This window comes from Centroberyx affinis, unplaced genomic scaffold (assembly GCF_046629955.1).
Source record: "Centroberyx affinis isolate AG114_WGS23_722 - 3 ecotype Tasmania unplaced genomic scaffold, CSIRO-AGI_Caff_v1 ptg002567l_1, whole genome shotgun sequence".
In the NCBI taxonomy this organism is placed as follows: Eukaryota; Metazoa; Chordata; class Actinopteri; order Beryciformes; family Berycidae; genus Centroberyx; species Centroberyx affinis.
In genome coordinates, this window is record NW_027280776.1 from 100,885 (window position 1) to 119,967 (window position 19,083).

General features: G+C 44.0%; 3 protein-coding genes across 6 annotated transcripts; 2 read left to right on the top strand and 1 right to left on the bottom strand.

Annotated features, from left to right (window-relative positions):
- The first annotated feature begins 30 nt into the window (after window positions 1-30).
- On the top strand, window positions 31-8,043 carry nup85 (nucleoporin 85). Of its 2 annotated transcripts, none has more exons than XM_071534523.1 (19): window positions 31-193; window positions 416-512; window positions 713-869; window positions 1,027-1,097; window positions 1,193-1,236; window positions 1,500-1,569; window positions 1,719-1,840; window positions 2,051-2,185; window positions 3,310-3,432; window positions 3,586-3,717; window positions 4,122-4,228; window positions 4,343-4,426; window positions 4,565-4,630; window positions 5,008-5,159; window positions 5,296-5,413; window positions 6,019-6,119; window positions 7,004-7,155; window positions 7,250-7,351; window positions 7,837-8,043. In XM_071534523.1, the coding sequence occupies exons 1-19, from the start codon at window positions 161-163 to the stop codon at window positions 7,933-7,935; spliced, it is 1,965 nt and encodes a 654-aa protein (XP_071390624.1). In that variant the 5' UTR covers window positions 31-160; the 3' UTR covers window positions 7,936-8,043. The 2 variants fall into 2 exon arrangements, with proteins under 2 accessions (XP_071390624.1, XP_071390623.1); XM_071534522.1 differs by having other exon boundaries at window positions 416-506.
- Window positions 8,044-8,161: 118 nt separating this feature from the next.
- On the bottom strand, window positions 8,162-15,954 carry gga3b (golgi associated, gamma adaptin ear containing, ARF binding protein 3b). 3 transcript variants are annotated; one of them, XM_071534517.1, is made up of 17 exons: window positions 15,900-15,954; window positions 15,234-15,318; window positions 15,074-15,149; window positions 14,871-14,969; window positions 14,622-14,745; window positions 14,371-14,474; window positions 13,915-13,995; window positions 13,519-13,656; window positions 12,692-12,773; window positions 12,463-12,588; window positions 12,064-12,312; window positions 11,894-11,976; window positions 11,516-11,661; window positions 10,989-11,251; window positions 10,115-10,284; window positions 9,820-9,930; window positions 9,496-9,737 (listed from the first exon to the last, which is right to left on the bottom strand). In XM_071534517.1, the coding sequence occupies exons 1-17, from the start codon at window positions 15,937-15,939 to the stop codon at window positions 9,627-9,629; spliced, it is 2,088 nt and encodes a 695-aa protein (XP_071390618.1). In that variant the 5' UTR covers window positions 15,940-15,954; the 3' UTR covers window positions 9,496-9,626. The 3 variants fall into 3 exon arrangements, with proteins under 3 accessions (XP_071390617.1, XP_071390618.1, XP_071390619.1); XM_071534518.1 differs by lacking the exons at window positions 15,074-15,149; window positions 15,234-15,318; window positions 15,900-15,954 and having other exon boundaries at window positions 12,472-12,588; XM_071534516.1 differs by lacking the exons at window positions 15,074-15,149; window positions 15,234-15,318; window positions 15,900-15,954 and having other exon boundaries at window positions 8,162-9,930; window positions 12,472-12,588.
- A 232-nt stretch (window positions 15,955-16,186) lies between these two features.
- mrps7 (mitochondrial ribosomal protein S7) lies at window positions 16,187-18,120 on the top strand. Its single transcript, XM_071534528.1, has 5 exons — window positions 16,187-16,236; window positions 16,674-16,865; window positions 16,955-17,018; window positions 17,132-17,299; window positions 17,513-18,120. Exons 1-5 carry the CDS (start codon window positions 16,193-16,195, stop codon window positions 17,732-17,734), a joined length of 690 nt encoding a protein of 229 aa, XP_071390629.1. The 5' UTR covers window positions 16,187-16,192; the 3' UTR covers window positions 17,735-18,120.
- Window positions 18,121-19,083: the final 963 nt, after the last annotated feature.

Here is a 19,083-nt window from a genome sequence, read left to right on the forward strand (position 1 = left end):
ACGTCATGACACATGCGCCGAGGGGGGGCTTTCAACTGAATGATAGAGGCGCGGAGGCAAGCGCTGTAGTAGTTCATGGCGTGAGATGTTTCTAAGTCTTGCCCTTCTGAAAACAAGCCAAAGGCGTTACACTTCATTGTACTGATCACAGTCTTTCCTGATGGAGGAGGTAGACGTCGAGCCCACGACCACCGTGAGTAACTGACGCTGTCTTCTGTCCTTACTGTTGTGTTGCAGCGGCAGTGCTAACAAGCTAACTGTAGCGCAACAAGCTGCTATACTCTGAGATGTAGCAAGTTTAGAAAAGTCAATGTATCACTATTTCAGCATAACATACAAGTGACATGTCAAGCTGTAAATATGAAGCTGAAAATGCAACACTGTCATTAATGACCCTGTTTTTATTAAAACGTAGAGTATTCCTGCAGCCGGTGATGGGAAGCATTTGGGATTTGCGTGGGGTCCTGGAGATATCCTGGTCTATGAGACCGTATTCAAAGCATCGGGTAAGTGTAGATGTTAATACAAGGCCTAGTTTGTAGTATCAGATGGTTTGATAGCCTGTTGCTTTCTCTTTCCCTCTCTTTCCCTCTCTCTCTCTCTCTCTCTCTCTCTCCCTGGCTCTCTCTCTGGCTATCTGACACACACACACACACACTTCCTTGCCTACTCTCTGAACTCCTTCCCTCCTGTGTATGTGTGTGTGTGTCAGGTGCTAAAGGATCAGGCTGCTCCTTCATCCACGAGGTCAGGAAAGATGAGGACATATATTCCCCCATTTTACGCAAACTCTTCAACGAGTCACATCACATCTTCGTTGGACTGCAGACGATCAGAGAGGACCTGCCCAGCAAGAACAAGAAACCCCAGTAAGCTCACCTGACGGGCGAACCCTGTCTTCCAGTGCATGTGACTGTGGTGCTGTTTGTATGACATCCACCTCATCAGGAATAACAGATGAAACACCCACACAATACATGACTGTGTTTGGTGATTTGCCACATCTGTCTTTGTCTTACTCCTCAGATTTGTCAGCATCAGTAAGAACTACAGATCTGTGATACGAGCCTGCATGGAGGAGCTTCAGCAAGTTGCAGGTGTAGTATTATGAAATATTATGGTGACATGTTTTAGTCTTTGATGCGAATACTCTCGTAGATCGTCACATTTATCCTGTTCTCCCGTTCTGCAGTTTCTACACAAGATGCAGAATTGGCCACGCAGTATGGAAATCAGGTATTGGATACATGCATGTGTGCCACCACACCCAGAGACTGACATCCTTATATTCAAAGTCAACAAAATGCACATGCAGGAAGCCTTTGTTATGGACAGAAACTCTAATCTAAGTCAAGGAGCATTTAATACTGGAATGTATCTCTATTGCATAAGTGTACATATTTACTTTAAGGATGTAGCATTTTCTGACTGAAATTTTCTTTCTGGCTATTCTGTTGCCAGTGACATTCTTCTAACACTGTATCTGTTTGTTGTGGCAGGTGTCCATTCTGTTGGCCATAGAGCTGATCTGGAATCTGTGTGAAGTGCTGTTCATTGATGCTGCCCCAGGTTAGAGTGTGACTTTGTTCTCTCTCTCTCTCTCACACACACACACATACATACATTTGATTACCTGTCTTTGAAACCATTACAGCATTCAAACCCAAACTAACAAGTCAGTGGCGCGTGTGTGTGTGTGTGTGTGATTGGTTCCTCAGCGGGTTCCTTGTTGCTCCACCTGCTGGACTGGGTGAGGTTGCACAAGGCTGATGTGGATGAGAAGGCCAGGGAGGTGCTGCAAAGTGAGAGCCCTGCCGAGCACCACAGCTACTGGGATGTGGTAGGTGCAACACACACACACACACACACTCTTTGAAAACCCCTTTTAAATGTTCTCTTTTGATCTCTAATGTAAGGATTTTTTTTCTCTATCCAAAAATGACAGATTCACCCTCAGAAATGCAGTCATCACTGATCATTTGCATTTTGTCTGACTTTGAACGCAGCATCAAATCTGAACCCTCGTATCTGTTGTGTCCCTGCTGTGTAGGTGGTGAGTTACGTGCTGCAGGGCAAGTTGGACGAAGCGAGACAGATGCTGGTGAAGCAGGCGACCCTGCAGCCCGCTGCCAGGAGCATGTACAAGCTGATGGACAACCTGCTCAGCAAGATGCCCATCTACAACGTAGGATACCCTCATTACGGTTTATTTCATTGTGTAGATTCAGTCTCAGGTTTTCAAGATCATGTTTGAATGTTATTCTATACACGATGGCAAGAATTATTAGAATTGGAATCACTTTTTTCCGCCTGTTATTCCTTGCGCAACGGGTACACAAGGATTTTTTACTTGGTTACTTGGCGCTGACACATTACAAGACAGTTGCACAATACAGGATTTACACACCAGGTACAGGATAAAATGTAATGGGACTTCACATACAGTGGAGACGAGGCATACTGTATGAGAGTAGACTTAACATGAACACACTACAAGTGTACAAAAATGCAAAGTGATATTACATATTTGATAAACTTTGCATGTCAGTTCTATTATTACAATTCTCTTTGAAGTACTGTCTTACCAGTGATTTGCGAGTGTCATTATTCTTTGTTATCAAGCCTGTCTCTATATTACTGGATCACTCCATCTCACTGACTCCTCCCATCCAGAGCCAGTTATATTTACATAATGACCTTGTAACATAATGCACACATTGATATGAAAACACTGAACTCGGGCACAATGAAATGATGATAAAATAGAAACTTTGACAAAACCAAATTAAGGCTTCATGTTTACTGTAGAAGTTTTTTTTTTATACTGTACAAGAATGAAATGCAGAAAACTTTCTTCTGAAGGCAGGAAAATGAGCTCTAATACCTCTTAACTATACTGACTGTGTGCAGACACCAGCAGCAATAATGTAAAGCAGAAGGCCAACCTAGACCATGGGTCCAAACTTGAAAAAACACTGGTATTATCCTTAAGTCTCCATATAAGAGCCATTCTCAAACTGCAACAGCTAATGAAACTGATCCTGGAACCGGCCCAAGAGTGAACTTGAGTGTTGTAACCAAAACTACACCCAAAGCTCCACAGTTTGCCTGAATTGGTCAGATGCCCGAGCCTCAAAATTGCCTTTGAAAGCAAACAGCAGAGCAATGGCACCATCAATATTGCACAGATTCTGACATTTTATCTTACTCATTTATGTTTGAATAAAATGTCAACTTATAAAATGTACCAACTTTAACCGGCTTTAACTGCAGCAGCTTTAACCTCTGGCCTGTGTGATAATCCTCCAGCCCGGCGGCACCCTGACATTGACAGAGTTTGATGTGAAGTGGAGACACTGGCATGAGGAGGTCAACTGCTGTCTGCTGGACAACTCCTTCGCTAGCAACCTCCACCTGGAGCTCATCTGTAAGGTGAGTCTGTGCACCAATGCTTCCAAGACAAATTCTAGTGCATTTATTGTACTTGATGAATAAAATTATGCTGAATGAAACTATTGATCCAACACTACTTCTCACCTTTTCCCATTTGTTTTTCCCTTTAATCCTATGTGTGTGTGTGTGTAGATCCTAGCGGGGGATGAGGACACTCTGCTGGAGCACAAGGAGCTGCTGAGCACCTGGTACCACTTCCTGGTCACCAGACTGCTCTTCTCCCACCCCACAGTCAAACCCACCGAGCTGCATTACTATGCACAGGTACAATACACTCACTGCTGCATTACTCAACATTTATGCACAGGTATACAGCGCTCACTGCTATTACATTATGTGCCATACAGAGAGGCTCCCGCACACATCACACATGGGTAGACTGCACTAACTGAAACTACATTATCCATCATTCATTCATTCTGTTCTCACTGCCACTACATTACATGACATTTATATACATGTATACCATACTCACTGGGATTATATTAACCATCCAAAGTAAAAGGTATATTTGCCATTATATAGAAGTACAAAAATAAGGAACAGTTGTGTAAAAAAATGCATTTATGATTGATGTGGGATTTGTGCAGTGACCTCTAGAGTGTTTTGGGTGTGTCCTCCTTGTACGTAGAGAGATAACTGTGTGTGTGTGTGTGTGTGTGTTGCAGTCGTGCATGGCCATGTTTCTAGACTCAAGGAGTGTCCCAGAGCCCCTGGACAGCATCTTACTAGCTGCCTTTGAGTTTGACATCCACCAGGTCATCAAGGACTGCAGGTAATACACACTATTCTGCACATACATGCAACCTTACAGTGCATGGTTCCCTATCCCTGTCCGGATCTTTCAACATACTATTTCCTCATTTCTCCACTGTGCATTCTTTTTCAGCATTGCTCTCAACAACTGGTGGTTTGTGGCCCATTTGACAGATCTCCTGGATCACTGCAAACTGCTCCAGTCTCACAATCTACAGTAAGTACTCTGTTCGGCTGTGTGTGTGTGTGTGTGTGTGTGTGTGTGTGTGTGTGTGTATTCACAGAAAATTTGAATCCGGAGATTCATGATTGCACCAGTGCTGCCATTGATCACATGATTCTATTGTGTGTTCAGCTTTGGCTCCAACCTGAGAGAGTTTCTCCTGCTGGAGTATGCCTCGGGTCTCTTCACTCATCACAGGTAAGCTTATCTTCCCCACAGTATGATATTTATACCAGGATGAGATTCCTAGTCTAGTATGGAAAGTATGGGAAATTAATTTGAGCATTTTGAGGTCTTGGAAACTTTGGAATTGCACAAAAAGTCTGCAAAAGTATGGGAAAATATCGTTATTCCATCCTTGACATTTTATGTCGTAATGGAGCCATTTGTCATTTTAGACACTGTGATTTTTGTTGTTGAAAAGAATAACCTTTGTTTATGGAACATACATCAGTGGAAAAAAAGGCCAGTGAAAAGTGTGGAATTTTGAAATGAAAAATGTGTAGGAACCCTAGAATGAGATTAAGGCTGTACAAATGGCTGACCTTATGGATTGTGTGTGTGTGTGTGTTAAGTCTGTGGCAGTTGGCAGTGGACTACTTTGACCACTGTCCAGAGTTTGGCCGTGTCTACCTGGAGCTGCAGATTGAGCGCGTGCCGTTGGACACGGAACGCAAAGCCCTCAAGGTGCTCAGGATCTGTGAGCAGAGGCAGATGTCAGAGCAAGGTAGTTCTTTCTTTCTCAGTCCCTCTCTCGTTCTCTCTATCCACCCGCCTTACACAACAGACACAAAGACAAAGTTACCTGTTTTCCTGATGCGGTAGAGACTTTAACCTTTAACCTTTTTGTTATGTTTATCCAGTGCGGAGTATCTGTAAGATCATGGCCAAGCGGGCGCTGAGGAACAACCGACTGGGCTCTGCTCTCTCCTGGAGCATCAGGGCCAAAGATGCTGCCTTCGCTACCCTCATTTCAGAGAGGTTAGTGTCCTTCACAGCTCTTACTCACAGAGATGTCCCTCAACACTAACTGAGACTGTGCTGGAGCCCAGGAACTCTGATGTGCAAAACTTCAAAAATGCCTTAATTTTCATGCCTGCTCATGAATGCATTCTTTAACTTCATAAAGAGTGCTTTGTCTTCTTTGCCTCAACACTGCCTCTACCATGGACTCTAAAAAGGCTTTGAAAACATTTGATTCTGGAATATAAAGCAAGGACACACTGTTGTGTCCTGTTCAAATTTAGAATTAAGTTCAATCCCTACAAGATTATATTTGATGTTATGATCATGCATGAAGAACACAAGAGATGGGAGAAGGAGGGGCATTGTGGTGGTGGTACTGTGTCATCCTGGTATTGTTGTAATGCCTTTAAATTAGATGTATTTCAGTTCACACAGCATAGAGAGAACAGAGTGAAGGCATTACCTTGTGGTAGATTCAGAATAGATGAAGCATTGTACATGTATCTGAGCTCTCAGATAAATTACAGCTTGTGGTTCTCTTTATGAAAGCACCTCATTGTCAAAGATCAGTGTCCCTCTCTCCATGTGGTTTTAACTGTGTGTGTTTGTGTGTGTGTCAGGTTCCTACAGGACTACTGCGCCAGAGGGACCTTCTCTGATCTGGACCTGATAGACAACCTGGGCCCAGCCATGCTGCTCAGTGACAGGCTCACTTTCCTAGGTATGGACTAGGAGAGCGCGCGCACACACACACACGCAGCATCCATTAGCTGCGCTGCTAAACTTGTGACTCAGTCCGTGTGCCACGCTCACAAGGTTAATGCTATCTACACATCAACTGAGGGGACATTCAGGCAGACCAGACTCGGTCCTGGCCCATTTCCCTAATAGTCACTCCTAGGCTGTCACATGAGACCCAGACACAGAGAAGTGTGTACTCACACAGATATAAATAAGGCTATGCACTGCTTAATGCAGCAGCATGTGATAGGGGCTTTTTTGCTGGAAGAATATCAGTGAAAACAGATTAACCATTCATAAAAAAAAAACTTAAACCTGTAAAAACTCAACCTATAAACACATTAGAAAAACTCTTTTGGGCCCAAGACATTCAGAGCTGAACACAATTCATATTCAAGTAACCTTCTGAATTCAGGTGTTTAATTCCAGGTGTTTCTTTTATGGAGAATTCACACACAAAGCCTTGCTTCTCTAAATAATCTGAGTAGACACTCCCTTCCCTGCCAACTGTTCCTGTCTGTGAAAATCAATGCCATGCTTGTAGTACCTCCAGTGTGCTGGGTATCACTGGTTTCTCACGGACTCAAGTAAGGAACAATGTAGAAATCAGCATTTTGTAAGTACTTGTAAATGAGAGCGAGAACATGCAACCCTATAACTGTACTTGTATACTGTGTGATTATGTGTGAACATTAGCTGGGTAGTTCTCCAAAAGCATTCACAAGGAACAGCATCAGACCTCCATGTACCACTGATAGTATCTCCAATCCAGTGACCCAGGCTGAGCGTCATGCTACGCTCGCTAATAGACCTAAACGAACAGGTTTCAAGCCCGTACGCTGCTCTCCTTTCTCTCCTCCTCAGGCAAGTACCGCGAGTTCCACAAGATGTACGGAGAGAAGCGTTTCACGGAGGCGGCCAAGCTGCTGCTCTCCCTCATGACGGCCAAGATCGCCCCCCGCAGCTTCTGGATGACGCTGCTGACCGACGCCCTGCCGCTGCTGGAGCAGAAAGAGGTCAGTCGGATCAGACGACAACACGCCCGCACCTGTCACTAGGGCCTTATCGCTGAAAGTTGGCATACCACTACCCTGTTTGTTCCTCCTCTAGGTGATCTTCTCAGCAGACCAAACCCATGAGCTGATGTTCTGTTTAGAGGAGCTCACCTCCTCCGTCAGGACTGCCGCTCCCAGCCCAGAGAGACCCATGCAGGTACATCTCTCTCCGCATCCTCCTCACACAGCCAAGGTCCTGTTCACATGATCCATACTGGTGGTGGACGAGTACTGTTCACCATTTGTGTACGAAACCTAAGTTCCAGTGGCTGGTATGAGGCTTTCCCCCTAATAAGGTGTTAGGCTTAGTGGCTGACGACGGTCCCATCTGAGTCCAGTGGTAGATTCATGGCAGCTTGATGACAGAATTGCTAAATATTCAGTGGGGTTTGACTTAAATGTGATGCTAAAATCTGAAAGGGGGTTTAGAATACAGTTATATAATCAGGGTTCTCCATTTTACATTTTAAGTAGCCAGCCAACCAAAGCTCTTAATTTTCCCCATTTCAAAGTAAGGTGGGGACTACTTGGTTTTCTCTCCTGTCATTCCTCTTGCAGAATGGCTACAATACAAACAGCTGCCACACCATTAAAGAAGTATGATCCAATAGGAGTCTAATCCATGTGTATCTGTCATTCCAGGAGGAAGACATTGAGCTGACCAAAGTGGAGCTCCTGAGGCTCGCTCTGGCCAGGAATCTGGCTATGGCTATAGTCAAAGAAGGGACAGTGGAAGCATGATGAATGGTGAACATCCTCAAGAAAGCTCTTTTCTTTTTTTTTGCATTTTTTTGTACTGTATATAAAGTCAAGTAATCAAAATGTGTTCTTTGATAATAAACACTTTTCACCATGTGCATTGTGTTGAAACAATGTTATTTTGATTAACCCTGCATTGTTATTGATAAGGTATAAAACCTCACAATATCCAGACATCCATTGAAAGAAATATTTATTTCTTCATGCAGCAAACAAATAGCACATCATACAGTATGTACAAACTTAACACTCTCTCCAGATCTACACATCACATGGACACATAACTTGTCATACAGCAGACGATAAGTACATCTATGTACATTAAACACACTTAACGTGCATCCCATGTGACGACAAGTCGAGGACTACCAGAGAAGGGGCGTGGTGGACTTTGTTTTAGGCAAATATACACACGGTACAGTCCTTCACCATCCCACTGTTGTACACTGGGAAGTAGTTGGCATGGTGACACGGATTTCCCCTTTGAGCTACCAAGTTTGAATTGAGATTTTTCAGCAGGTCTTGATCTTGCAAGGTTCAGTGATGCACTGCAATACTAAAACTGAAAATAAATATGACATACATCCAATACTGACAATGGCAGAAAAGTAACAAACATTCTTAAATAGAGAACAAAACATACATGCCGACTATGACTGAAAACATAGTTGAACTGAAATGTTGACAATCTGGCCACGTCACTTTCCATTTAGTTTCAATAGATCCATAAAAACAAATCACAGGAAATAAAACCAGTAATGGTGTAACTTAGTGATCACAACTCAATAGCATACCAGTAATACGGAAATTATTTAAAGTGCTGTTGGTGGTCCTTGCCATGCTGGCAAAATATTCAACATGGTATGATGGTCCACCAACCTGAAACAGTGGGTACATTAGCTAGTATAAGTGTAAAACACAATATACTTCACTATGTCACAAGTCCTGATGGCTAAAAACATGATCACTGGATATGCATGCACTAATACAATAAGTTAGCAAAAACATGAAATCGTCAATTATCTTTCTGCAGCAATGAACCGCACTTTCCATTTCACAGGTCAATTTTCCAGTTAAACTTCATAGTACGAATCAACAAAATTCCATTCCTGTATCTCTGGATATATTCAAGTTTGGTATATTTTCTGTAGGCTGTGTAAGTGCTTGGCCAGAAGAATGAATAAAAGTGCCAGTTTGTTTACAGTAGATCCTTCCCCAAACAGCACAACTGTTGGTCTCTTAAAGGTCTTTATTGGAAGGCTTTTTGCTAATATCTACAGCAAAACTTTTAGTTTGAAATATTTTGTTATGCTGCGTTACCTCTTGTCAGTCTGACGCTGAACTCTTTCTTCTCAACTTTGCTGTCTATTTACCACTGTATTTCTTTAGTTTGTTAGCTTTCTGTGCCGTATAGTATTCAAGCACTGTATAGTAAAAAATCCAGTGTCTGCTGAAAGCTTCTTACTGGCAATAATGACAATTGTGAAAAAAGAAAGAAAGAAAAGGAATGATGAGCTGAAAGGTAGCATTAAGTTTGTACTGTAACATTGCAGCAGAATTTCCCCACCATTCCCTCTTCTTGTTCTCTCTGGGATGTGTGTGAATACACACACATCCCTTCATGGAGTCGGAATTGGTTTGTCCCCGTTGTGCGGCAGCGTGCCTGGAGCCTGCTATAGATGACCCCATGTCTCTGGAGGGGGGAACTGGTCTACCTCTCCAACCTCGTTGCACAGACGCTCTCCTAGTGTGAAAGCCAGCTTGTAGCGCAGGCGCACCTTCTCCTGTGAAGACGCAGACACAGACTTCTTCTAGTGGTCTGTAAGCATCTATTTGTGTATTTCTGTGTGTTTGGAAGACTCCTACCTTGCTTGGGTTGGCCAGCAGCATGATCTGGGTGATGGAGGCTGGAGGTAGGATGGGGTTAAAGGGTGCCAGGTCTGTTCCTGATGGAGGCTGCAGCTTCACCTTCATTGACTGGTGGAGGATGTAGGGAAGAGATATCGCTGTTACTACTGTTTTGATCAAATGTAAATTATAGGCTGAAACATGTTGCAGGTGATGTAGAAGTGACAGTAAACTTGTGGTTGTGGCTGCTGAGTGGAGAGCGGTGTGTAACTATGTGTATTATGTGTGTGTGTGATAGCATGGATGTCTGTACCTTGGGCACAGCAGCTTGCAGTACCACACTGTGAACAGGCAGGGGCGCTGTATTGAGCATGGACACCACCATCACCAGGACATCAGGCCTGCTGGGGGGGCAGTCGGACGCGAAGTTGAGCAGCACGCGCACCCCGTCCTTGTCATAGGCCGTCACAGGCAGGACTTTACCTGGGGTACAGACGAGGCACAGCCAATCAGGAACTGGCAAGATGTGGACCGTCCAATGAGAGACTGAAGTAGACAGGACTGCTGACAGCTGTTATTACACAGGATGCATCCCAGACTTCCTGTAGCGCTGCCGTCTTCCATTCATTATCAATCTACATCCCTCTATTCATCCAGCCATTCATCAATCCATAAACCATCCATCCACCCCAGCCTGCCTATCAGGGTGGGGGCCATTCATGAACTGAATTGAGAATGCATAGTAAATTCCAATTCAATTGGAATTGGAACTGCAGCCAGCTCTAAGGGAATAGAACTGGAATGACAGGAAACAGAAATGGATTCCATTAAATTCCATGAAATTCTTGAATTGCTAAACATTATAAATCAAGCATTATGAATCAAATAAAAGACAGTTAAACAAATCAAATACAAATACAAATCATTACGTATGCATGTTGATTACATGTTATGCATCAAATACCACCTGAAAGGTACCTGTAACATTTCAAGATATTCAGTATTGACAATATACTGTATAACACTACGTAATCTCAGATATGTGGTAAGAAAAAAAAAAAAGGAATTTCACAGAATTTCACTGAATTAAGTTCAACGTTCTGAAATTCCAATTCAATCTCCCTCCCCCCCTGTATTTCCATCCCTCCCTCCTCCCTCCTCCCTTCCTCTCTCTCTCCCTCCCTCACTCGGTCTGATGGCCTCCAGAGGAACGTGCACGTTGCCCAGGGAGACGTCTGGTCCTCGGGCGGGGCTGCCCTGCAGAGGAGGGTGGCAGGGCGACAGGGAGCGGAACAGCGGGCTGCCTGGGGCCGAGCCTATGCTCTGGGCCTTGACATGGGACACGGCAGGGGAGCCGGGGGCAGCGGCCTGGAGGAGAGAGGCTGAGGGGGGAACGCTCTGTCCCACCAGCATCCCAAATGTGCTCCCAGTAGACATCTGGCTGGGCAGACTGAAAATCACATGTAACATTCTGCAATGAGTCCCTGAAGCACTGTTTTCAAGGATGAGCCAATTTAACCAAATAAGAGTCTCAAAGCACAATATAACCTCAGACTTCCTAAACAAATAGTCTACAAATTGGGATATTTGTAGACGAGGAACTGTTTGCTATTATTGGACAACTACCAGTACTCAATATAAAATTCAACAGCACAGAGTTAGGATATACAAGGTTCTGCTTCGCCAATATATATTAGAATATACGACCATGTACCTCTTGTGATCTCCAAAGCCCATCAAGGCCAGGTCCTGCAGGTCCTGCAGACTGTGTGTGGCGGGTGCAGGTGCAGGTGCAGCCAGGGGCAACACTGGACCTGAACAAGCTACACTACCAAGCAAGTCCACACCTGGTTCTGGGGCCTGGGGAGGAGAAGTCGTCGTAAGATAAGGCATAACATCCCATAAGAATAAAATGTAGATAATATTGCTTTTTCTGCCCTGCGATACGTATTGTCACATTTTTACATTGCGATATATTGAATTTCGATATGTTGTCCCATCCCTACGAAGAATCTATGTGTTGTTTATCAAAAGTTTCTCACACAACTGTTTCAGATGTCACTTCTCTCAGACTCTTAGTTAGAGGCAATACCTGCATGGAGCTCCACTGATTGGACAGCTCATTCAGCTTGGGTTTCGACTGGCTGCTCAGGGAAGGAACGGGGTCATTCAGTCCTGAAAGAAGGCAGTGCGAACATTGTCACAAAGCACGTCACGGAAACACCTGCATGAGCTCAATAACACGCTGCGGTGAGGCTCTACCGAGGGACAGCAGCTCGTCGTCGAGGAGGGAGAGAGCGGTGGAGGCCTTGTCGCCGGCTGGGTGGCTGGGGCTGCTGCTCTGGCTGCCGTGGGAGCCGCCCAGTCGCTTCGGAGGAGGAGGCAGGACCGGGATGGGGAAAGCCATGGGATTGGTCGAGATGGGATCGCAGGAGAGGACGGGAGGGGCGGCGGGTTGAGGGGGGCTCGGGAGGTCGATGCCAGCTAAGTTAATCAGCGTCTCGGTTGTCTCTGTTGTCGTGTTTTTACAGAGAGGAGAGAGAGAGGAAGACTAATTATCTGGAGCGTAGAACAATCTGGTTCATCTGTATGTAAACATGCGGTGTCAATGTGTGTATATATGTGTGTGTGTGTGTGTGTGTGTGTGTGTGTGTGTCTCACCACCCTCACCATGCCCAGCTGTAGATCTAGACTCTTCACTGTCACCGTTGATCGGTTGCCCCTCAACAATCTTCTTATAGGAGTTGATGACTCTGGAGAGGTCATCGCTGGCCTGCAGGATATCACCTGAGGGGTCAAAGGTCAGGGGTTATAGATTATACCCAGTGAAAGATTCAAAACTTGAAGAGAGGACATTTCCAGAAATGAAAGAGAAACTCATTGCTCTCACCCAAACTGGTGTCGTTGTCCTCTGTCTCGGTGGCCATTTTGAAAGCAGAGCGCCTCAACTTGTCGCACCGCTCATACAGCTCCTGAGAAGAAACGCAAAACAAAACACACTTATGACACAAACTGGCGTGTGTCAGTGTCATTGGTATGTCAGTACAGATAACTACCTAACTGTGTGTTTGTGTGTGTACTTCAAATGTTTAAGCCGTATATGCTGATGGGTAGAGTAGGCTGATAATTAGACCTACACCTATAGAAACAGGAACAGTGAAATGATTTGTAAAGCTGCATTAAGCATCTTTAACTGTTTGAAAAAGTGTACATACCCAGAACCAGAATTTCATTTGGACCAACAGGGGGAATCTATCTAACAGTATGGTGGAGAATTGTTCAGCGTTGGCAGAGGTTTGTGTTCTCCAAGTGCCTTTGAGTTTTGAGGAGATCCTCAGAACGGTTTAAGAGGTCTTTAGCACCAGTAGCTGTCAGCTCCTTTAATGATGAGACTACACAATATGATGATGCCACTTGCATTATTTACAAAGGTTTATTGTTGCGCTGATGTACATAAACAGATAATATATTATGATCGGGTGTTGTTGTGCAGAGGCAGTTGGACTGATGATGTATTGTTGTCTCTGAGGTTGGCAAGGTGTGATGTTCCTCCAATCTGTTTATAGCCTGGGAATTTATTGTTCCTTGTTTTTTGCGTGAGGCGCCTATCCAAGTTTCTGCCTTGGAGAATCAATAATAGTTTATCTTATCATTTGTGTGTGTGTGTGTGTGTGTGTGTGTGTGTGTGTGTGTGTGCGCGTGTGTGCAGAAGGCCACCTTGATGATCTCCCTGTCTGAGTCAGTGGAGTTGTCCTTATCGTAGTGGGACAGCATCTCGGTCAGCAGCTTGACGTTGATGTTCACCTCCTCCAGGGTGTGTATGCGCTTTGTCACCTTCTGCACCCGAGCGTCATCCTGACAAAAACAACAAAACACATTCCATTTATATTACTTTGACAGGCACTCTCATCCAGAGAAATTTAAAAGCAAGTCCAACAATGGAATAAGTTAACCCGGTTCCTCCAGTTGAAGGACAGTCTCCCTACTCACTAACCCATCCTGCTGCCCCAACGTTGTAAAGAAGTTACAATATCCATGATGACTGTGTTCAATATTCTTCATCGCTACACGAGCCCTGCCTCTACACGTTCACAGAGCGTTGGCATCTCTCACCTCTTTCACCATGTTCTTGATCAACCTGTTGGCTTCCTGTAGGTCCTCTGGGTTTTTACTCCGAAGAAGCTCGGCAAGCAGCTGTACACACACACACACACACGCACGCACACACACACACACACGGCAATGCAAATACACAGAAACACAAACAAACCCAGACACACCTCGGTCATTTTGCATCTGTGATACTAGAAACGCTTCTTTCACTAATAACCGGGCAGTCTATGTTTCACCCAGAACAACAAGAAGTCAGAAAGGTAAACAATTATTCTGTTGAATCCAATAGGTTTTGACTGATGATGATGGCCTTCATTTTCATCAAGATACAACAGCCAAACACGGTGGTTTAGAAGGATGTTTCCTTTTCTTATTTGACTGAATATTATTTCAGTTTGTTCAGGTTGCTACACATTTAAAGGTTGCGGCAGACTTTGTTTTCCTTCTATGCCTCACCTTGCCCATGTCCTCATTCTCAAACACGGGGTTTTTGGGGCGTGTAGGAGGAGAGGGAATCAGAGTCTTGTCCAGCGGCAACTCTGGATCACTAGTCACCAGACCTGGTGAAGAGAGGGATGATTGGATTGATAAAAAAAAATAATGAAAGGCAGCTGTAGACGTCTTTCCACATGCGTAAAACCATTTTCATATGAATCATCATGAAGTTAATTGATAAATTGCTGTCCTCCATCCGTATCTCAACCCACCCTGTCTCCTCAGAGTCTGGTAGGCTTCACTGATCTTGGCCTCGCCAGGGAAAGCCACCGTCCAGCTGTACAGCATCTCTATGATCTTCATCTTCACCTTCTCAGGTACGCTGTCGCCCATGTACTGGAGGCAAGAGGTGAGGAGACACAGAATGGACGGGACATACAGTCAGAATACCCTGCATAAGCATACAGTCAGAACAATTTGTAACACAACGGTATGGAGACACAGATTCAGCGTCAGCTCACCTTTGGAGACACAACTTTGATCAGTTCGTTCAAAAATCTGTATTTTCCTATTTCATTATGAAACCTTCTCCCGCAGTTCTTCATACACGCCTCCAACACCTGTATGGAAACCCAGATATGTAAGATTAAGCCCAAACGTGAACGGTCACTTCAGTGGTTGAAGGAAACAGTGCCTGTCGACATATCAGTGATGCGGTTCTTACTGTTAGAGCCTGAAGCGCCTCCCATTCTTGTGGCGAATGGATTTTGTGGACGAGCAGTTTCACCGCGATCTGGGGACTGCAAGACATGTCAGATGATAAACCTGTATTTTCAGAAAATGGTGGATAAAATGCTTGGTTTGCTGATATTTCATAAACATACCCCTCCAATTCCTTGTTGATCTGGTCACAGAAGCCTATGATGTACTCCCAGTCCTCCTGTCTGTTTGTCGGATGGGTGGCTTTATCTGGTGGAGAAAGAAATGTCTTAAACCAGCAATTTTTGCAGGAGAACTGATGTGTTTGAATGGCAATATCCACTGCATTGCCCAGCTGAAGGCACAATGCATGCTACTATTAAACTGGCTCCCTATGTTATTATTCCTCCTATTACCATTCTTCTCTCTGCTATTTAATTATGTAGTTTTCATTCATTGTATTGGCAATGCAACCCACTCATCAACCAGAGAAATCTGTAATCTGTCCAGCAGCAGCAAGATATAAATTACTTTGTGCAGAAACCAACTCATCTGCCTGTGCAGCTTCATGTCTCAAAATCACGACCGAGTCTGAGTGTAAAGTGGAAAATCCGTGACACTAAATCTGATCCAGACTGTTTAAAGCTCTCCACCCAGCCCTGCTAATAATGATGACACTGGACTGCCAACCTACATCCCAGTTGTGAAATAGCTCGCAGGCAGCGGGCCTGGAGGATTATCAACAGACTGGCAGCTCACATACAGACCGGTTTACTGCCCTGACATTTGGAGCAATGCGTCGTGCTAATTACTCGTATTAATTCATTGATAAAACGGGATTAATCACTCACTGAGCCAAGATTCAAGCGACTCCCCTTCCTGGTACGCCATAGCACTAAAAACATCGCGTGATGTCACCGATGTGTTCGCGAGAATCAAGAGTTATTGCCCCGGATTATTTCCAGAAAAAACATACAGCGATTGCAGTTTTTATACATCATATTTGGTCTTTGGTATTACAATTAAGGGATGGCGCATGTAAGGCAAAATTTTCCACAATAAAGACCCCCCCCCCCTTTTCCTGAAGGCATCCGCTAGAGGTACTAACCTGGGGTCCTTCGTGACACTCACACACATTTTCAAGATGGCTGCTTCCATCTCGGGATTATTAAAACCTTGGACGCCAAGGTAAATATTATTTTAAGGCATTAACGTTAACTAATAACTACTAGTGTTAACTGTCCATTTATCATTACCGTGTTATGGGTTATAACATAAACACGAAAGACTAACGGTTGCTCGGGAGTTATTTTTCAGGTCACTAACGGGACCTAACGTGGTTAACGTTACATAGCGAGCTGTATATCAGCCGATTAAAGCCCCAAAAGTAGCTTCATTAACAGTAAAAACAAAAATGTATGCTCGGGGTGTATCGCCAGCACTGTAAAACAGTCAGTTAGATTAATTCAGGCAGGTGTTACTGTTAGATATTTGGCATTGGAGCGCCGCAGTCATTTCAAACGGTGTACACACACACACACACACACACACACACACACACACACACACACACACACACTCAATATGTGAAACTCTGGTCTAAGCCGTTTATCCTTCCATGTCAGAGTGGTCCTGGTGAGATGGAGCAAGTACAACCCGTACTACCTGGAGCCAGAGGTCCGGAAGGAGGCCTACAGCAGAGCAGAGACGGAGCTGAGCGCGGAGGAGAAGGAGCAGCAGGAGCTGAAGGTGCTCAGACCCGTCAAGGCAGCGTCCAACGGGGTGACCAGCTCTCTCTTCTACGACCCCGTCCTCAGGTAAACCACCCCAGGCCAGTGCATCTTACTCAAAGCTGTGCATGAAAGAGTTTTAATGTCCGGTGATCATTCTTCTGTTTGCTTTGCAGTAAATTCATGAACATGGTTATGACAGATGGAAACAAGGTTCTGGCCAAAGAGATCATGACACAGGCAAGAAACACACAGATGTTAAATAACACTGTTTATGGTCTCAAAACATATTTGCTGTTCGTCTAATAACATTATCACAAGCTGATAACCTCCATTTCTGTCTCTACTGCCAGACATTGGAGAACATCAAGAGGAAACAGGTGGAGAAATACCATAAAGCTCCAGAGGGGAAGAAGGAGGAGATCGAGTGTAATCCCTATGCCATCTTTCACCAGGCTATAGAGAACTGTAAGCCTGTCATTGGGCTGGCCAGCATACAGAAAGGTGGAAAGTACTACCAGGTCAGTGCCAGGTGCAAGTTAGAGATAAAACAGCTTTGAGGTAAACTGAAGCTTCACCTAAAACCGCCATTAAGGATAAAACTACTGAAAGCTCTTTTTTATACACAAGTTAAATATGCAGGTACTGTTTTTCAGTATATAGGAATGATGGCTAATCTGGTACCAACAAAGTAAAATCTAATCCTCTCCTATTTTGTCTCCAACCTTACCTAGGTGCCCGTCCCTCTTACCGACAACCGGCGGCGCTTCTTGGCGATGAAATGGATGATCACAGAGTGCCGGGACAACAAACACAGACGCACACACATGTACGAAAAACTTTCCCAGGAACTCCTGGCAGCCTCTGTGAAGGAGGGCAACGTCATCAAGAAGAAGTACGAGCTGCACAAGATGGCCGAAGCCAACAGAGCCTACGCCCACTACCGCTGGTGGTAGTCCTCTTCAACTCTTGTGTGAGAAGTGGAAAAGAAAACCCACAGGACTTAAGGCGGGGGGAAAGAAGCGGTCACTTCAAATGCTTCTCCAGACAGTGAGAGGACGGTGGATTCTTCTGTGGTGGAAGAAAATGTGTTGGCCACAAAATCATGGAAGATTCAACAATACGTTGTGGCCCGATTGTAAATAGTGAACAAAAAGGACAATGCTGCAAAAGTTTCTGTAGGACAATAGTGGAATATAAAGTTGGTGAACTGAACATGATTAACTCTATAAGTCTCTTTTTGTATTGAAGAACTGTATTGTGTTCAATAAACAGTTGTGAGTGAATGGCACAGTGCTTAAACATATTAACTGACACACAATCACAATAAACTTCAACTGAATTAAGCAAAAACTGCAAGATTTATTAGAACAAATCTTTTTGCATTCAATGTACAACCCAACCATAGAAAAAATGGTATTAAGTAAAGTAAAAATGCTCTAACATTGTAACAAATAAACATTATAAATATATTACAGTCAGTTCTATGCCCTGTCATGACAGAGAAATCCACCATTTGTGTCTCCAGCATTCAAATTTGGTAATTCCTTGATAAGCAAAGTCATGTAAGTCACTGAGCTGATTTAACTCTTTGATCAGTTTAATACATCATTAAACAAACTTTGCTTTCATGTGTATTTGAATACTTGGTCTGAACATGCTGACAAATAGCTATGCTTATACATAAATCCTCAAACATGGTCCTAGGAGAGCTTAAGCCTAAAGGACTTTAGGAGACAGCATACTAAATGTCCTACATACTGACCATGTCTGGGGTTTCCCACAGCTAACATGTTTTAGTAGCTTTTGAGACCTTTGTTTTGAAAATTTGAAATTAATTATCTTTCTCTCATTTACACATTGGATTATTCCTCTGGATTGTATTGATCAGTGACTGATTTGTCCAGCAGCTGTGCGAGCAAGTTTTGGAATAGAATTAAGATTTACTTAATCACATATATTAAGTTACATCTGCCCAGCCCATGGGTACTTCTTAAAGGTCCTAGACCTAAATGGACTTAGTTATCCTATGCTTGTGTCCGTCTGATTCCAAGGCACAGCTTTGGTTTGGAGACAATGAAGCCGTCACTGAGCACAGCCGACAAAAGTAACACGCCTCTAACTAAAACAGAGTAAGCTACATAGTATTGCTAGTGCTGGTGGAGCCGGAACGATCAAGGAATTGAATTCAACAAGAGCTCAACTAGACAAGGAATGAAAACAAATACATACAATCTACTGAGCCTATTCTCTGCTTATTAAATGACACCATGGCAATGTACGATTAACCCATAAGCAAAGGGAG